Source organism: Urocitellus parryii, chromosome 5, assembly GCF_045843805.1.
Source record: "Urocitellus parryii isolate mUroPar1 chromosome 5, mUroPar1.hap1, whole genome shotgun sequence".
Classification (NCBI taxonomy): domain Eukaryota; kingdom Metazoa; phylum Chordata; class Mammalia; order Rodentia; family Sciuridae; genus Urocitellus; species Urocitellus parryii.
The window spans coordinates 177,429,653-177,444,563 of record NC_135535.1 but is presented as its reverse complement, the minus strand read 5'-3'; the positions used below and the strand labels follow the sequence as shown (position 1 = coordinate 177,444,563).

The 14,911-nt window shown below is 41.0% G+C and overlaps 1 protein-coding gene across 2 annotated transcripts in view; it reads left to right on the top strand.

Moving 5' to 3' along the window:
- The window catches only part of Myof (myoferlin), a 147,892-nt gene that overhangs the window by 56,210 nt on the left and 76,771 nt on the right, over nt 1-14,911 (top strand). Inside the window, exons 6-17 of one of the 2 annotated variants that reach the window (XM_026397341.2) lie at nt 346-512; nt 1,394-1,522; nt 2,003-2,065; nt 2,155-2,205; nt 3,301-3,331; nt 3,826-3,941; nt 4,691-4,817; nt 6,039-6,142; nt 8,735-8,803; nt 8,899-8,942; nt 11,634-11,716; nt 14,538-14,576. In XM_026397341.2, coding sequence (XP_026253126.1) covers nt 346-512; nt 1,394-1,522; nt 2,003-2,065; nt 2,155-2,205; nt 3,301-3,331; nt 3,826-3,941; nt 4,691-4,817; nt 6,039-6,142; nt 8,735-8,803; nt 8,899-8,942; nt 11,634-11,716; nt 14,538-14,576 — 1,023 coding nt within the window. The remainder of the gene's footprint in view (nt 1-345; nt 513-1,393; nt 1,523-2,002; nt 2,066-2,154; nt 2,206-3,300; nt 3,332-3,825; nt 3,942-4,690; nt 4,818-6,038; nt 6,143-8,734; nt 8,804-8,898; nt 8,943-11,633; nt 11,717-14,537; nt 14,577-14,911) is intronic. The other variant, XM_026397342.2, reaches the window with a different exon arrangement.

The window sequence follows — 14,911 nt, the reverse complement described above, 5'->3', positions numbered from 1 at the left end:
AGTTCCAGTTTTCCACTGCATTTCTTCATCTCTGTGTCCCTTTGACCTCAAGCTAGCTCCTGAGAAGCCAGTGATTCCTGCTGGATCACCCTCCTCTATGTCTAGGATCTCTGGCTTTCTCTCGGTCTCTTCCAAGGCACCCAGATGAGTGCAGTGACACACCTTGAGCACATTTTCCTAAAGAAACTGTCTCTGAGCCCCAGGTCAGTGTTACCAAGAGCATCTCCTTTTGCCACCTTGAAGATTCTGAAAACCTAATAGTAGGCAAAACTCTCCGTGTCCAGAACTGGAGTGTTCAGACATTTTCAGGCCATGGACTAATTGGATTCTCTTTTTATATTTCAGGAGAAGAGGAAGAAGACGCAGGTGATGAAGACAGATTGGATGGTACAGTCAGGGGCCCGGGGCCTCGGGCGCCGGCTGGGGCGGTTTCAGAAGCGCAGCTTGCTCGCAGGCTCACCAAAGGAAAGAGCAACCGGCGGATGCTGTCCAATAAGCCACAGGACTTCCAGGTAGATTCAGCCCAGGTGCTCTGCATCCTCATTCAGCCACCCCATGGCCCATGTTCCAGCAATTGCAGTGACACTGTGATGGACCTATTTCTATGGGCAATGCCTTATCTGGTAAAAAGGAATGTCAGGGCCAGACGCAGTGGCACACATCTACAAAACCCAGCTACTCAGGAGGCTGAGTCAAGAGGATCTCAAGTTCAAGACCAGCGTGGCAACTTAGAAAGACCTTGTCTCGAAATAAAATAAAAAGGACTGGAGGTGTAACTCAGTGGTAGAGTGCTTACGTATCATGTCAAGGCCCTGGGTTCAATCCCCAGTAATGCCCCACCCCAACCTTAAAAAAACAGGAGGATGTCAGAGTGTGAATCCAATAGGTGCTCTCCATCTTCGGCATGCAGAAATAGAGTTAATCAAACCAGATGGGGTTCTCCCCAGGAATAAAACTAGAACTTCCCTTCCCTTTGGAGGTAGGCAAGAGCTAATCATAGAATAGAAACACAGACATTGTGTATTGCACAGCTCTGGTTACTGCTTCAGACTAAGAGCTCGGGAGTAAGGGAGTATATCACCAGGACTCAGGAAGGCTAGGTAAGGGCCTGGAGTCTGAGTAGTGACATCAGCCTCATCCCACCTTTCCCAGGCCAACTCAGAACGATTTCAACCTTCTGAACCACTCTGGGTTTCTGCAACCCAATCCCAGTTCCTATCTTGGGAATGATCAAGGGAGGCTTCTCCCAGCATGTGAGCACCAGGACATTGCCAAGCTGTCCTGGCCTGCTTTCAGCCATTCTTATGGGCCAAAGGGCAGAAGCAACCCCCTAGGATTCTCCTGCACCACACACTGGGAAAGGATCAGTAACAACACCCCTTCTGTGCTGCAGATCCGAGTCAGAGTGATTGAGGGCCGCCAGTTAAGTGGCAACAACATAAGGCCTGTGGTCAAAGTTCACGTCTGTGGCCAGACACACCGAACAAGAATCAAGAGAGGGAACAATCCATTTTTTGATGAGGTAAGTGGGCAGAGAATGCATGCACCTGCTCAGCGGGCACATCCTGTTTATGTGCCTCTCTCCTGCCTCCTGCCATCTCTGCCCTGTCCGTGGGAGGGGGTTGCAGATATGTGAGCAGACGACATGTAAAGACAAGGCAAAGGTCAACTGTTAAACCTACAAAGTTAAGAACCACCTTGACATGGTATCACCTGGTGGGCTTCATCATTGATCCTCAGAGCAACATCTTTCTGATGTTTGTACAGCAGTTTCACCCCAGTGATAGAGCAAGTGATGTCACCTACATCTACCTTTGTTTTTCTAATTACAGGATGTCTCTGAGGGATGACTCTGTGTAACTAAATAATCCATTTTTTAAGAAGTGGGAAAACTTCCTCGGCTATAAAAATCATACACGTTAGAGGAAAACAATGACAAGCAGATCCCACTAAACCCAAACCCCCCATTAACGTTTAAACATGCTTTCTGTTGTTTTGACAGTTATTTTTCTACAATGTCCACATAACCCCTTCTGAACTGATGGATGAGATCATCAGCATCCGGGTAAGGGGCCCAGGGAGTGGGAAAGTGCAGCTCACTCACTAACTGCCAGACGAAGGCCATCATCTTTCTATCACTCTTCTTTCTTCCAGGTTTACAATTCCCATTCTTTGCGGGCAGATTGTCTGATGGGGGAATTTAAGGTGAGTGACAATAGTCTTCTTCACTGAACTTACATAAGGATAAGAACTTTCATAATAGTGAGTCTGCCTCCAAGACAGGTCTGAGTACCCATCCTGGTGACATCTTAGGGTTATGTTTAAGAGATCAACAGCATGATCCGTGCTGAGGGCTGCCTGGACCTGGTCTACTTCTAAAGCGGCTCTGGAACTGCCACTTCAGGTCCCTGCCAGCCTTCTGCTATGGATGGAAGCAAATCCATGGCTACAAGGGGTAAGAGAGCTTGACCTTGGCAAATAGTCCACCATTGCACTCCCAGAACCCGTCTACAAAACCTGTTGTCATAAATCTGGAGTCTGGAAGGAAAGCCAAGCTGGCCAAGAGAATCAGCATGATTGCCAACTATTCTTACTGGAATTAAAAAACAAATAGACTTGGTTGGCTCCTTCTTAGCAACTCTACAGGGAATGTGCTGCCTCGAGAAAGAAGCAGCTCTGGTCACTAAAGTCCCACAGGATGATATGGGTCAGGTGGATCTGTGTTTGTACCCTGTCTGCCACCAAGTACCCCCATGTCCTGGGGGAACTTGCTTCCTCTCTGATCATTAGTTTCTTCATCAGTAAAATGGGATCACTGTGAAAATTAAATGATTTATACATGTAAAGCATCTAGCATAGCACCTGCACATTAAAGTCTCTAATTGATGGTTATATTAATATTAGCCTTAGTGTTAGCTGAAGGAGGAGGAATGGGCAGGAAGTTGGGCTAGGTAAAATCCTGTAGGGTGATTAATGATCTCAGTTTGCCCAGGGCTATCAGTGCTAAAAACTAGGAAAGTCTCAAGCAAACTGGGACACATTCTTCACCCTACTTTCATGGTTCCTTCCAGCTTAAGAACAACTAATTTGTTCAATAACAAATTGTTGATTGAGGGTCTTCTCTGTGCCCCACATCAGGCATGGGGAGATGCAAAGAAGGTAAGCTGGAAATATTGGGTCTCAAGCAAATTTAAGCCTAGTCAAAAACATTTCATTTAAACATGATACTGATGGTTTCTTTGAAGTGACTAGACTGATTTTAAAATCTACTTAAGCTACTTTAAATTATTTTTTCCCCAGATTGATGTTGGATTCGTTTATGATGAACCTGGTAAGTAATGTTCTCTCCTATCAATCTGAAGTCTCATAGTAATTCCTCCTAACTCTGAGGGAGATGCTAGAAGTCAAGAAAATTTTAGAGATCAAGGGATCCAAAACCAAAGGAATTTAAAAAAATGTTTTCTTATTGGGGAAGGATGTTTACTGGAAATGAATAACAGTAGCTTAGTGTGGATGTCTATTTTTTTTTTGTCTTAATATTTGTAAATAGGCAATTTTCTATGTTTTGTGAGGATATCTTTATCAAGATCAAATTGTCAAACCAGTTAATAGAGTTCAGAGAATCGTACTTGAGTCACACCAGGACAGCGGGGGGGTGGGGATAGGGTGAAGAGAGCACAGAACAGAGGACATCGGCGTGCAGGCTTGCCTGGGGAACTTGATGTGTCCTGATGAAGCTTCCAAGGAAATGCTTCTAAGAGGCAAAATCACAGACCCACCAGCATCTCTTTAGAGTGTCCCTGTCCTTCTGCTCCTTTGTTTTAGGTCATGCTGTCATGAGGAAATGGCTTCTTCTTAATGACCCTGAAGATACCAGCTCAGGTGCTAAAGGCTACATGAAAGTCAGCATGTTTGTCCTGGGAACCGGAGATGAGCCTCCCGTGAGTCCCTAAATTCTCTGCCTTTTACTCGTTTCACGAAAAAGCAGATCAAGGACTAAGCTAGAGGTCCTCTGTGGTTGCCTTCAGTTCATCACCTTCCCCACTCGGATTCCTCCATTCCTGAGAAGCCGGTCTTTCCTCCATGATAGATGATCATTCTAGCTCACTTAGTTCCCTTCCTGGTGTCTCTAAGTGAGTGTTTAAATCGGGACACACACGCATGTTTGCACAGTGTCCTTGCAACATTAGAAAGATTGGTTTTTACCTACAGAGTGTGACTTACTCGCAGAATCAAGCAATGCTACCTAAAGGATTGTGATGATTCTGGGAAAATGGGCAGCAAATGGAAAGTGCCAGAGAAGAACACACACACACACACACACACAAACATGTGCTCACGTGTGCGCACACACACTCACACACACACACACACACACACACACACACACGAAAGTGCCTAATTGATGGTTATATTAATATTAGCCTTAGCATTAGCTGAAGGAGGAGGAATGGGCAGTGAAGAACACTTTACTATTCGGTGCTCATAAAACAACAAACACACACACATATCAGCATTGATTGTATAGAACAGCTTATAGGTGGAAGGGAAACTGATGCCTGAAATCTTAAGCCCCAAGCATAGGAAATCCTAGTGGAAATTCTGATTGGGTTCATTTTACAAGCATCGGGTTGGCTTTTTAGAAGTGCTGCTGTTCTGTATGTGTAATTTAATCATGTGCTTCCAACAGCTTGAAAAACGTGATCGTGATAACGACAGTGATGATGTGGAGAGCAATTTGTTACTCCCTGCTGGCATTGCCCTTCGGTGGGTGACCTTCCTGCTGAAAATCTACCGGGCTGAGGATATCCCCCAGAGTATGTATGGATTTAATTTTTTCCCAGTCTATCAGCTATGGGCATAATGAGATACTGATTGGTGCTCCCTATCGTAGGTTTTTCTTCTGAAGGGTCTTCGAGGGCTTATTTTCATTCATCTGACCCCATTGAAAGCTCCCTGAGCAGACTCCTGGGCAGCTAGTGCTGCTGATCCATGGTCCTTGTTGGCTCATTCTGCCCTATCTCTTCTTCCTTCAATGCTCTGTCTTCTTCTAGAGAATGCTAAAGAAAGGTGAGCAGTCAGCACTTCTAAATCTCTTTACCCCAAATGAAAGCATGAAATTTTATAATCAAGTAAGTGTGTTTGCTATTTGGAGTGTTAAAAATAGCTGAGCAAAGGGTGATAAAGTGCCAATAACCAGAAGTCTGTTCCTATTGTAGTATGATATGTTTAGCAGGAGACTATTCACATTTAAGAAAATGGTTTACAGTGATTCCATTTATGAAGACCAGTTCAGTCTCTCTTGTCCTTGCTGACAGCCAGCATCCTGCCTGCTTTGCCCAACCTGTCTGCTTCCTGCTGGGCTCAGGGACATCTAAATCCACTGGAGGTAGTACCCACTGCATCCACCATGGATCTCTTTTCCTGGAAATCCTTCTCCCTTCTTTTAGACCCTAGAATGTCCTCCATACCATCTTTCCCTCCAAAATGTCTTAAATAAAGTAAATTAAGCTTCACATTATACTTCCTATACTAACCTGTTCAGGTGGTCTCTGTTCTTTCAAGTTTGTTAAAACAGAGAGATCTCTCTGGTCGATTTGATGTGCTACAACTATGTTATTTACGAGTATGCCAAATCTTCTTGAATTTCTCTACAATGTCAGAACTGGACTTATGTCACTTTGACCTGAAGCATCTTTTCCAAATTAAAACCAGACCTAAGTTTGATAATTGACTCTTACTCTGACTGGGCTGTTTAAAATTCTACTTTCTTCTTCCACAAATTATCAGTTCTCAACATCATAATTTATGGGTTTATTTTTCAAGGTGCTCTATAGGTTTTGAAATTACAAGAAGACATTTTCTCCCTCTTCAAGTAAGACAAAGGGAAGTTCTGCCACTAGTGCTTACCACCGCAGGGGACGATTCTTACTGTCTTTGTTTTCCCGTATAGAAGGAATTTTACAATTTTACTGAATAATTTCCATTTTTTAAGAGGATCAGATCTAATCTCTGCTGTGCGACATGTTCCTTTCCAGTGGATGATGCCTTCTCACAGACGGTAAAGGAAATATTTGGTGGTACTGCAGATAAGAAAAACCTCGTGGACCCTTTTGTAGAAGTTTCCTTTGCTGGGAAAAAGGTTTGTATGTGATCCTCTCCGAATAAACATTGAAAGCTTCCCTTGGAGTGAATTCCTGCTTATTCTTTGTTAAAATAGCCCCCTGATGAGTGGGCGGCTGTGCAGGAACACAGATTATCTGAATCGGAACACACCAGAATTCTCCACAGCTTTATTTTGGAGTGGAAAGTATGTAGGACTCAAATTAGAAAATTCAGCCTTTTGAAAGACTGGAATAGTGAAAGCTACCATGGAATTATTGGAATTATTTCCTGGGTCTAAGCATGATCTTTCTCTTAGGCAAGCTTCCAAGCCAACCACAGTCATCCCTGGTAAATAGGGTGGAGTATAGCCCCCCAGGCTCCCAGCTGCCCCCTTCTGCCACATTTCTAACCTGCTGTTCCCTCCCCCCCCCCAAGTGGCTGAAACCCGAGACTTGTGCAGGGACACCCTATCCCAGTCGTTTGGAAAAAGCTGGAAGACTCTTGGTGTAAGGGAATCTGTAACCACCCAAAGTCACACACTTCTGACTTAGTGTTATTTCCTCAGGGAGTCACTGTGGAGGGAAAGTCCTCGCCTCTAGGTCAATTTAAATTCAGGTCCGCCCCATTCCAGGGGCAAGTGGGAACATTTCTTAATTTCTTAGTTTAAACTTTCTGAACTGTGGGCAAAAATAATCTTATAGGATTTTTGAGAGGGTTAATTCATTTGAGAAGTAGTGATTGTGAGCCTACCAAGTACCAGATACTGTCCCATGTTCTGAGGCTGAACAAAGGAGTCCGTGGGATAGTCATGGTTCTCATGGAGCCTAACAGATGGACTGACTTATCTGTTTCCTGTTGCTACAATGAAATACCTGAGACTGGGTCATTTCTAAAGACTGTAAGTTTATTTGGCTCATGTTTCTGAAGTCTGAAAGTCTAAGAGCATAGCACCAGCATCTGCTTGTCATCTGGTATGGGCCTTCTTGCTATATCATAGGGAGTTGGGGGGAGCATTATGTGGAAAGACACAGCAAGGATCTAAGCTCAGATCCCTCTCCATCTTCTAATAAAGTCATTAATGCCACCAGGGGGCCTCACTCTCAGGGCTCATCCAATCCCAATTACCTCCCAAAGCCACCATTTCAAAATACCATTAATATGAATTTAGGGCCAAAAGTGGTGGTGGTGGTGCACACTTGTGATCACAGTGACTCAGAAGGCTGAGACAGGAGGATTGCAAATTCAAGGCCAGCCTCAGCAACTTATCCCTTCAGCAACTTAGCAAGAGCAGGTCTCAAAATAAATAAAAAGGGCTGAGAATGTACCAATGGCAAAGCAATCCTGGGTTCAATTCTCAGTACAAAAAAAAAAAGTATGTGTATGTGTATGCATATATATGTGTTTGTGTAGATATGTGTGTGTGTGTGAGTGTGTATATATATAATTATATACATGTAAATATGTGTGTATGCATATATTTGAATTTAGGTATTAAGTTTCAACTATGAAGTTTTGGGAAACACATTAAAACCATAACAAACAAGCAAAAAAACAAACAAAGTAATTGAATAATTTTGTTTTCAGATAGTGCTTAGAACTACAGAAAAGATGTGATTGATGTGGGAGGGGTGTCTAGTAAGGTTACCAGGTGGGACACCTTTCAGGAAGTGACATTTGATCAGAAGCCTGGATATGAAGAGATCTGGGAGCAGGGGCTTCCAGACAGAGAAGAGTATTGGAAGGGGCCAAGGAACCATGTTTGCAGTGAAGGAATGTCTGTGTGGCTGGAGAGGAACAAGCATCAGGGGTGGGGATAAGAGATGAGGTCAGAGAGATGTGAGAGATGGGGCAGGTTGTGCTTTATTAGCCAGGTAGGGATCTGACCTTACTCCAAATGCACTTTGAGAGCTCACTGAAGATGTTACAGGTGGAGTGATTCGAAAGTTGGAAGGCAAGAGAGGAAGTGGGGATTCAGTTAGGAGCCAGCTGCAGGTGTCTGAGGGAAAAATATTTTAGGATGTACCCGAAGATACAAGCATCAGGATTTACTGTTGGACTGGGAGGGACTTGTTAAGGGGAGAGGGATATTGTGCAACTTTGGTTCTAAGGCCCAGTGACTAAATGAACAGATATGGAACACTGGGACAGGAGCTTTGGGGTAGTGAAGAACCTGTGAGCAAAATCCAAAATCTGTTTGGATGTGTTAATGATGAGCTGCTTCTCAGACAGCATATGATAAATTCTCAATAAACTCTTATTGTTACATTAATCTATTAGTAGACATCAGGCTATTAAAAACAAACTAAAGACATGAATAAAAACAAGCTATTGGTGCACAGAAGAAGCAAAAATCACTTTAAATCCATGTCACATTTTACCAAATCATTATCAAGAAAAATAAAGTTTGGAGGCTGGTAGTATAGCTCAGTGGTAGAGAGCATGCTTTGCCTATACAAGGCCCTGGGTTAAATCCCTTGCACCAAGGGGGAAAATGTCTAAAATTTGACCAGGTCACTAGTATATAACTAATAACTAAGCTGATGATATCATAATCCAGTGTGAAAATATTGTTAACTTTTGGCAATTAGAAACCTGAATACCTACAGTTTTGCTTTGGTGATTGTTACAGGTTTGCACAAATATAATTGAGAAAAATGCAAATCCAGAGTGGAATCAAGTCGTCAATCTCCAGATCAAGGTTTGACTTTCTTTTCTTTCAGAAAAAGTAAAAATATTTACCAGCTACTAAATAAATGAAGAAATAATTACCCTTTCTCTGTTTCATTTTAACAGTTCCCTTCAATGTGTGAAAAAATAAAACTAACAGTATATGACTGGTGAGTTGAAAATAGACATGTCTAATTCAACAGTAAAGAACTAGACATTTGAATATTGTGGATCTTATGGTAGATGGTCTAACTTACACTTCTTGGAATATTTGCTTTTCTTCCATAGGAAGAAATAAAAACATGCTCCTGGAACTGGGAGGTTTAGTTTAAAAATAAAAATTATTAAAAAAAAAAAAGAAAGAAAAGAAAAGAAAGGTTAGCAGAAAAGCTTTAGACAGGGGCTGGGGCTATAGCTCAGTTGGTAGAGTGCCTGCCTTGCATGCACAAGGCCCTGGGTTCAATCCCCAGCACCAAAAAAAGAAAAGAAAACCTTTGGACATCTTGGTTCAATTGCTCATAACAGAAGAAGAGGGAATTATCTGAAAATGCTCAAAGATAAGAATCCCAAGGATTAAATATCATTAGGCTGTCCAAAATGACTTCAGAAATAAAGTAAGCCCTTTTGGGGGGAAGAAACACCAAAATATTCTGAAAGCAGAGTATTTGATAGAAATACTTTGAGCGTTGTAATTATTATTTTTTAAGAGAGAGAGAGAGAGATTTTTTTAATATTTGTTTTTCAGTTTTCGGTGGACACAACATCTTTATTTTATTTTTATGTGGTGCTGAGGATCGAACCCAGCGCCCCGCGCATGCCATGCGAGCGCGTAACCGCTTGAGCCACATCTCCATCCCAATATTGTTATTATTAGTAAGAAAATGGATAAATGAAAGGCAAAGAAACACTTAAAAATGTTCTGATGGAATTTTGACTAAACCAGCCTCTCAGCACTGATTGGCTACAACAAGACCATTCTTAGAATGTTCTGACTAGATGGAGTATTCAGCTCTCAGTCTTTGGATCTCTGAAAGTGGAAACATGGCAAATATCACATTGTCTTCATCATCATCATCATCACAAATGCATAATATGTTGGCTATCATTTTCTGAGCACTGCCAAGTGCCTGGCCTACATTATCCCAGTTAGTTTTTAGATTAACCCTGTGGCGGGGGGGGGGGGGGGGGGGGGGCGGGGTTGAGTTGACTCCTAGATTCATTTTACAGATGGGGACACTGGTGCTCAGAGAGGTCAGGTAACTTGCCCACAGTCACTTGGATGGTTAAAGATCTGGTTGGGCCTGGCTGTCTCCACAGTCTCTCTTTTGTCCGAATATATTTGACTCTCATTAGTACCCTATTATCATACTGACAAGGAGGTGTGTGGGAGGAGAGTGGGGCTCCTTTGTTCAGTGACTACACCACAATTAATGGAGAGTCACAGTAGGGCCTTCAGCACAAAATACTCCCTTCTTTAGTGACAGAAAATTTTAAGGCATCTTGGACCCTCAGGCCACAATAGAAGGTGCTGCAGGTGCCTCAGGGACCCTTGGGAATATAGGTAGCTCAGATGACCACTCTGATCTATGGACTCTACAGTGGACCATTTACTAATTGAACCATCCCAGAGTTTCCTGTGGTCACTATAAAGGTGGGTTTATATCTGACCTAGGCTGCCCCTCTCCAAAGCAACTAGTGTAAATTAGAATGAATAGAAAGACCCTGCTTACCTGGAGAACACTGGGATCCAGATCTTAGGTCACATATCCTACATGATATTTGAACAACTGAGGGAAAGCTAAAGATTCTTCAAATATAGTCTGAACCCACTGAGTGAGCCAAAAATATTCAGACCCCATACATGTGATTTAATACCCATAAATAACATTTTCTCCAGCAAATTATATTTTATTAGTCACTTCCTATAATCTAATATACTATTCTCTAATCTTTCCCCCAAATACTGAGACTTTGCTTCTTCCCATGGGGCCTTTGACTTCAGAGGGGACATGACACTAGATGGAATAAAAATAAGAGATCTAAAGCAAACAATGTTCATAACATGTGCCCAACCTGAGACCATTTCATGGTTAGGCTCACAGGCTCCTCAAGATACCCACAGAAAGATATATGATATTTTATTACTTGTAGAGAGCGTGGACAAATTTGTCCCTACAACATAGGCAAGATTTAGGTTTCAGGCAAGCAGACACACTCAGAGAAACAGCAGCTATCACATAGTAGGTGCTTACTAGATATTAGAATTGAATTAGAAGGGAATTTTTCTTCCTGTGATACGTCCTTAGATAGAGCCTGGTGTGTCCTTAGATAGAACCCATTGTGATTGGTAAGCCATCATCACAATTAGTATGAACATGGTCAAATAAGACACATAGAACTATTTTATGCGATATAATTACATTATGCTCCTAATGTAACGTGGCTATAATCCATTGATTCACCTTATGACAATGAGATTAAGTGTAGCCATAGAAAAATCCAGTGACCTTTCTGTAAAATTTTTCTTTCGAACCTGTTGAATGAATTGTCCAGTTCTATCAGTGTTTCTAAAGGGTGGTTAAAAAGCCATCTGCATCAGAATATACTTAAAATGTACACTCTTGGTGCTTAACCCAGGTTTACTGAATCAAAAGCCTGGACAGGAGATGGGGGTGGGGGGTTTTTATGATTTCTGAAGTCTGAGGTATTTTCCAGTCCTTTCTTTTAATTTTTAAAAACTATTTTCAGTCTTTAGTTAATTATTCCTTCAGGTGGGTATGTATTGGTATCTTTTTCTTCTTTCTTGTTGAAATGAAGACATATTTTTATAGATACAGGCCTTAACCTGTTCTTTCACACAGGGACCGTCTCACCAAAAATGATGTCGTTGGGACAACATATCTATACCTCTCTAAAATTGCTGCCTCTGGTGGAGAAGTAGAAGGTAAGACATTCAGCAGATCTGGAACGAGACAGGATACAAAACTTTGGAGGAAGAATGAACTGGGAGCCACCTGGAAATAGGCTTGGTTTCTTAAAAGCCGAATATGATGAGCTTAATGATCCATGTCAGTGATATTTTGGTGATGACCAGAAGAATAATTAATAATCCAGTCAAAAAGCAGTTCAACAACTTTCTTGCTCCTACCCAAAGCCTTTGGTCCATAGCTGTTTCATGAAGTTTTAATTGTCAGTACAGAGTGTCAACAGCTGATTTTTCAGAGTGGCATTGATACAAGATCACCCAAATGTAAAATAATATTCCCTTCTCAAAGGATTCTCTTGGTGGGAATTAATGAGGTCAGATGTCAATGAATCATGTCATCTCCCCTCCCTAAGCTGTGTGTGTTTTGTTTTCACTCTAACAGGTGTTAAAACCAGTACATTTCTCCTTTTACCATTTTCTACACTTGAGCACTGTATACCTGAACCTGGCATTATGGTTCTGTGTGAATGCCAGAAGTTATAGTAGATAATGAAGGAAAGAAAGCTAAGGTGATAAGAGGAAAACTTAATGATAATACATTAATACCATAAGCTTATTTTTTGATACCAAAAAAAATCTTGTAATTGCAAATATGTAAAACATATTGAATAAAGTGGAAGAATTTGAGACAAAATTTTGTCCTGAGAAACTCACATTTCCTCTCTTCTCATCTTAAGACAGGACTCTATCTGGTTTTATTTTGCTTGATTTTGTGGGGAGAGTACTAAAGATTGAACCAGGAGTGCTCTAAATCACTGAGCTACATCCCCTGCCCTTTTTTATTTTTTGACTCTGAGACAGAGTCTTGCTAATTTGCCCAGGGTGGCCTTGAACTTGCAATCTTCCTGTCTCAGTCTCTCTAGTAACTAGGGTTACAGGTATATGCCACCGCATCTGGCTAAAAAGACAATTGTTAATCCTAACCAAGAGCATGTATAAAAATCTGGAAGATATTCAAGAAATGGCAAAAAGAGTATCTATTACCTAGCTCCAGAGTTAAAAAGAAAAGCAATTATAAATCCTCCCTCCAAAACCACAAAGAGGTGAACAAAACAGATATAGTTCAAATAAAAAGCCATGTGTGTCATTATTTTAAGCAAATGGTAGAAGGTAAGAAAGAAATCTTACGAATGTTTTCTCCTGAGTGGCATGGAGATCATAACACCAGAGCTTCTCAGTAAAGAAGTGTAATCACAACCCTTTCCTTTCCTCTGCAGAGAACAATATTTATATGGCAATGAATACATATACATATGTATGTATATGTTATAATATTTATACAATATATGTATATATTATATAATATATAATATAATGTATAATAATAATATATATAATACAATATAAGCACTATTTATTCTTTCTTTAATTTTTTATTGGTCCTGGGGATTTAACCCAGGGGTGCGTTACCATTGAGCTATATCTCCAATCCTTTCTTCATTTTTTATTTTGAAACAGGTTCTCACTAAGTTGCTGAGGACCTTGCTAAATTGCTGGGGCTGGCCTCAAACTTGGGATCCTTCTGTCTTAGCCTCCGAGTTGCTGGGATTATGAGCATGTACAACCTTGCCCGGCTGTTATTTTCTTTTCTTTTTTCTTTTTTGGTACCAGGGATTGAACCCAGCGCCACTTAACCACTGAGGCAAATCCACAGCCCTTTTTCTTTTTTATGTGGCGTCAGGGTCTTGCTAAGTTGCTTAAGGCCTCGATAAATTGCTGAGGCTAGTCTTGAACTCAAGATCCTCCTGCCTCAGCTTCCCGAGTCACAGGATCACAGGTTTGTGCCACAGGAAACCATATTTTCTTAATTTTTATAAAACTCATAGCCCAAGCTCTGAACAGAGTGTAAATGTCATTTCCCATTACAATGTAAAAGAAGGACAGAAAAAGAGAGGTTAGAAGGAGAAGGAGGTGGAAGATAGGAGCACCAGTACCCTCTTCTTAGAAAGTAAGCAATCCAGATACCACTGCAGATTCAATCACAGAGAGAACCAATAGAGGAATCTATAATCATGCTATGACTGTATGCAGGGAGGGTAAAAAGAACCTAAATCCATTTATTATAGTAGGAAGATATCAATTAATATCTAAACATACTTATTCAAGAAATATTTGCTAACTACTTCATTTAGTTTAACAGACTCACCATTTAGTTTAACAGACTCACTCCCATCCAGAAGAATTAAAACCAGAAATGGTTAAAGCAATTTCAGCCCCTCTCCAAGACCTTCTCACTGTAGGCCCTGCAGTCTGTTAGTGTCTCAAAATAACAATGAGCTGTCATCCCACCCTCAGAAGAACAAACCATGCTTTGAATAACACGATGTGCCATTAACTACAAGCTTAACTACAGGCGTTTGCTTACACAGCCTCAGACTAAATTAACTTGGATATTCTGGCCTTGGTCCCAACTAAGTCAGCCATAAGACAAGTAAATGTTTTATTTAAAAAAAAAACAGGAAGCGTTGGTAACTTCACCAGACCTTCCTTGGTGGTAGGAAGCTGGCTCTTCTTAGATACCTATTCCCTGGAACTGGGGAGTGGGGTCATTTGTGTGTGGTGGCTCTGAAAACTGTCACAAAGTCTTGAAACGTTTTACATTTAAGCCATAAGACTTGTATAAATTACAAGAGTGTCATGTGATTTGGGTCTGAATTTGGGATTTTTCTGTTGTTGCTTAATCACTTACCTGGCACAAGGTTTGATTAACTTTTCAGTGTCTGTTTTATAATGCCATGTTGCTCTTGTTTTTTTAACCAATCATATTTTTACTATATAGATTTCTCATCTTCGGGAACTGGGTCTGCATCATATACAGGTTTATGCTTTGTAATTTTGCTGTCTACTAAAGCTTTCTATCTACTATTACCTTACTAAGAATATATTAATTGATTCCCTTTAGAACCTTTTTTTTTTGACATTTTGCTGCTTCAAAAATAGTTTTGCTAGAGTAATAGTTTTCTTATGAGTATATGGGTGTGTTGCATGGCTAAGCTTAAAACAAATTTGCTAATCAGACATTGCCACATCTTTCCTATTTTCCCCTAGATGCACACACCTCTCATGTGGTTTCATTGCAGATAATTATTTGTGAGATATAACATTTTTTGTCATTGTTTATGTTCAGTAGGTAGAAATATGGGGCACTAAATC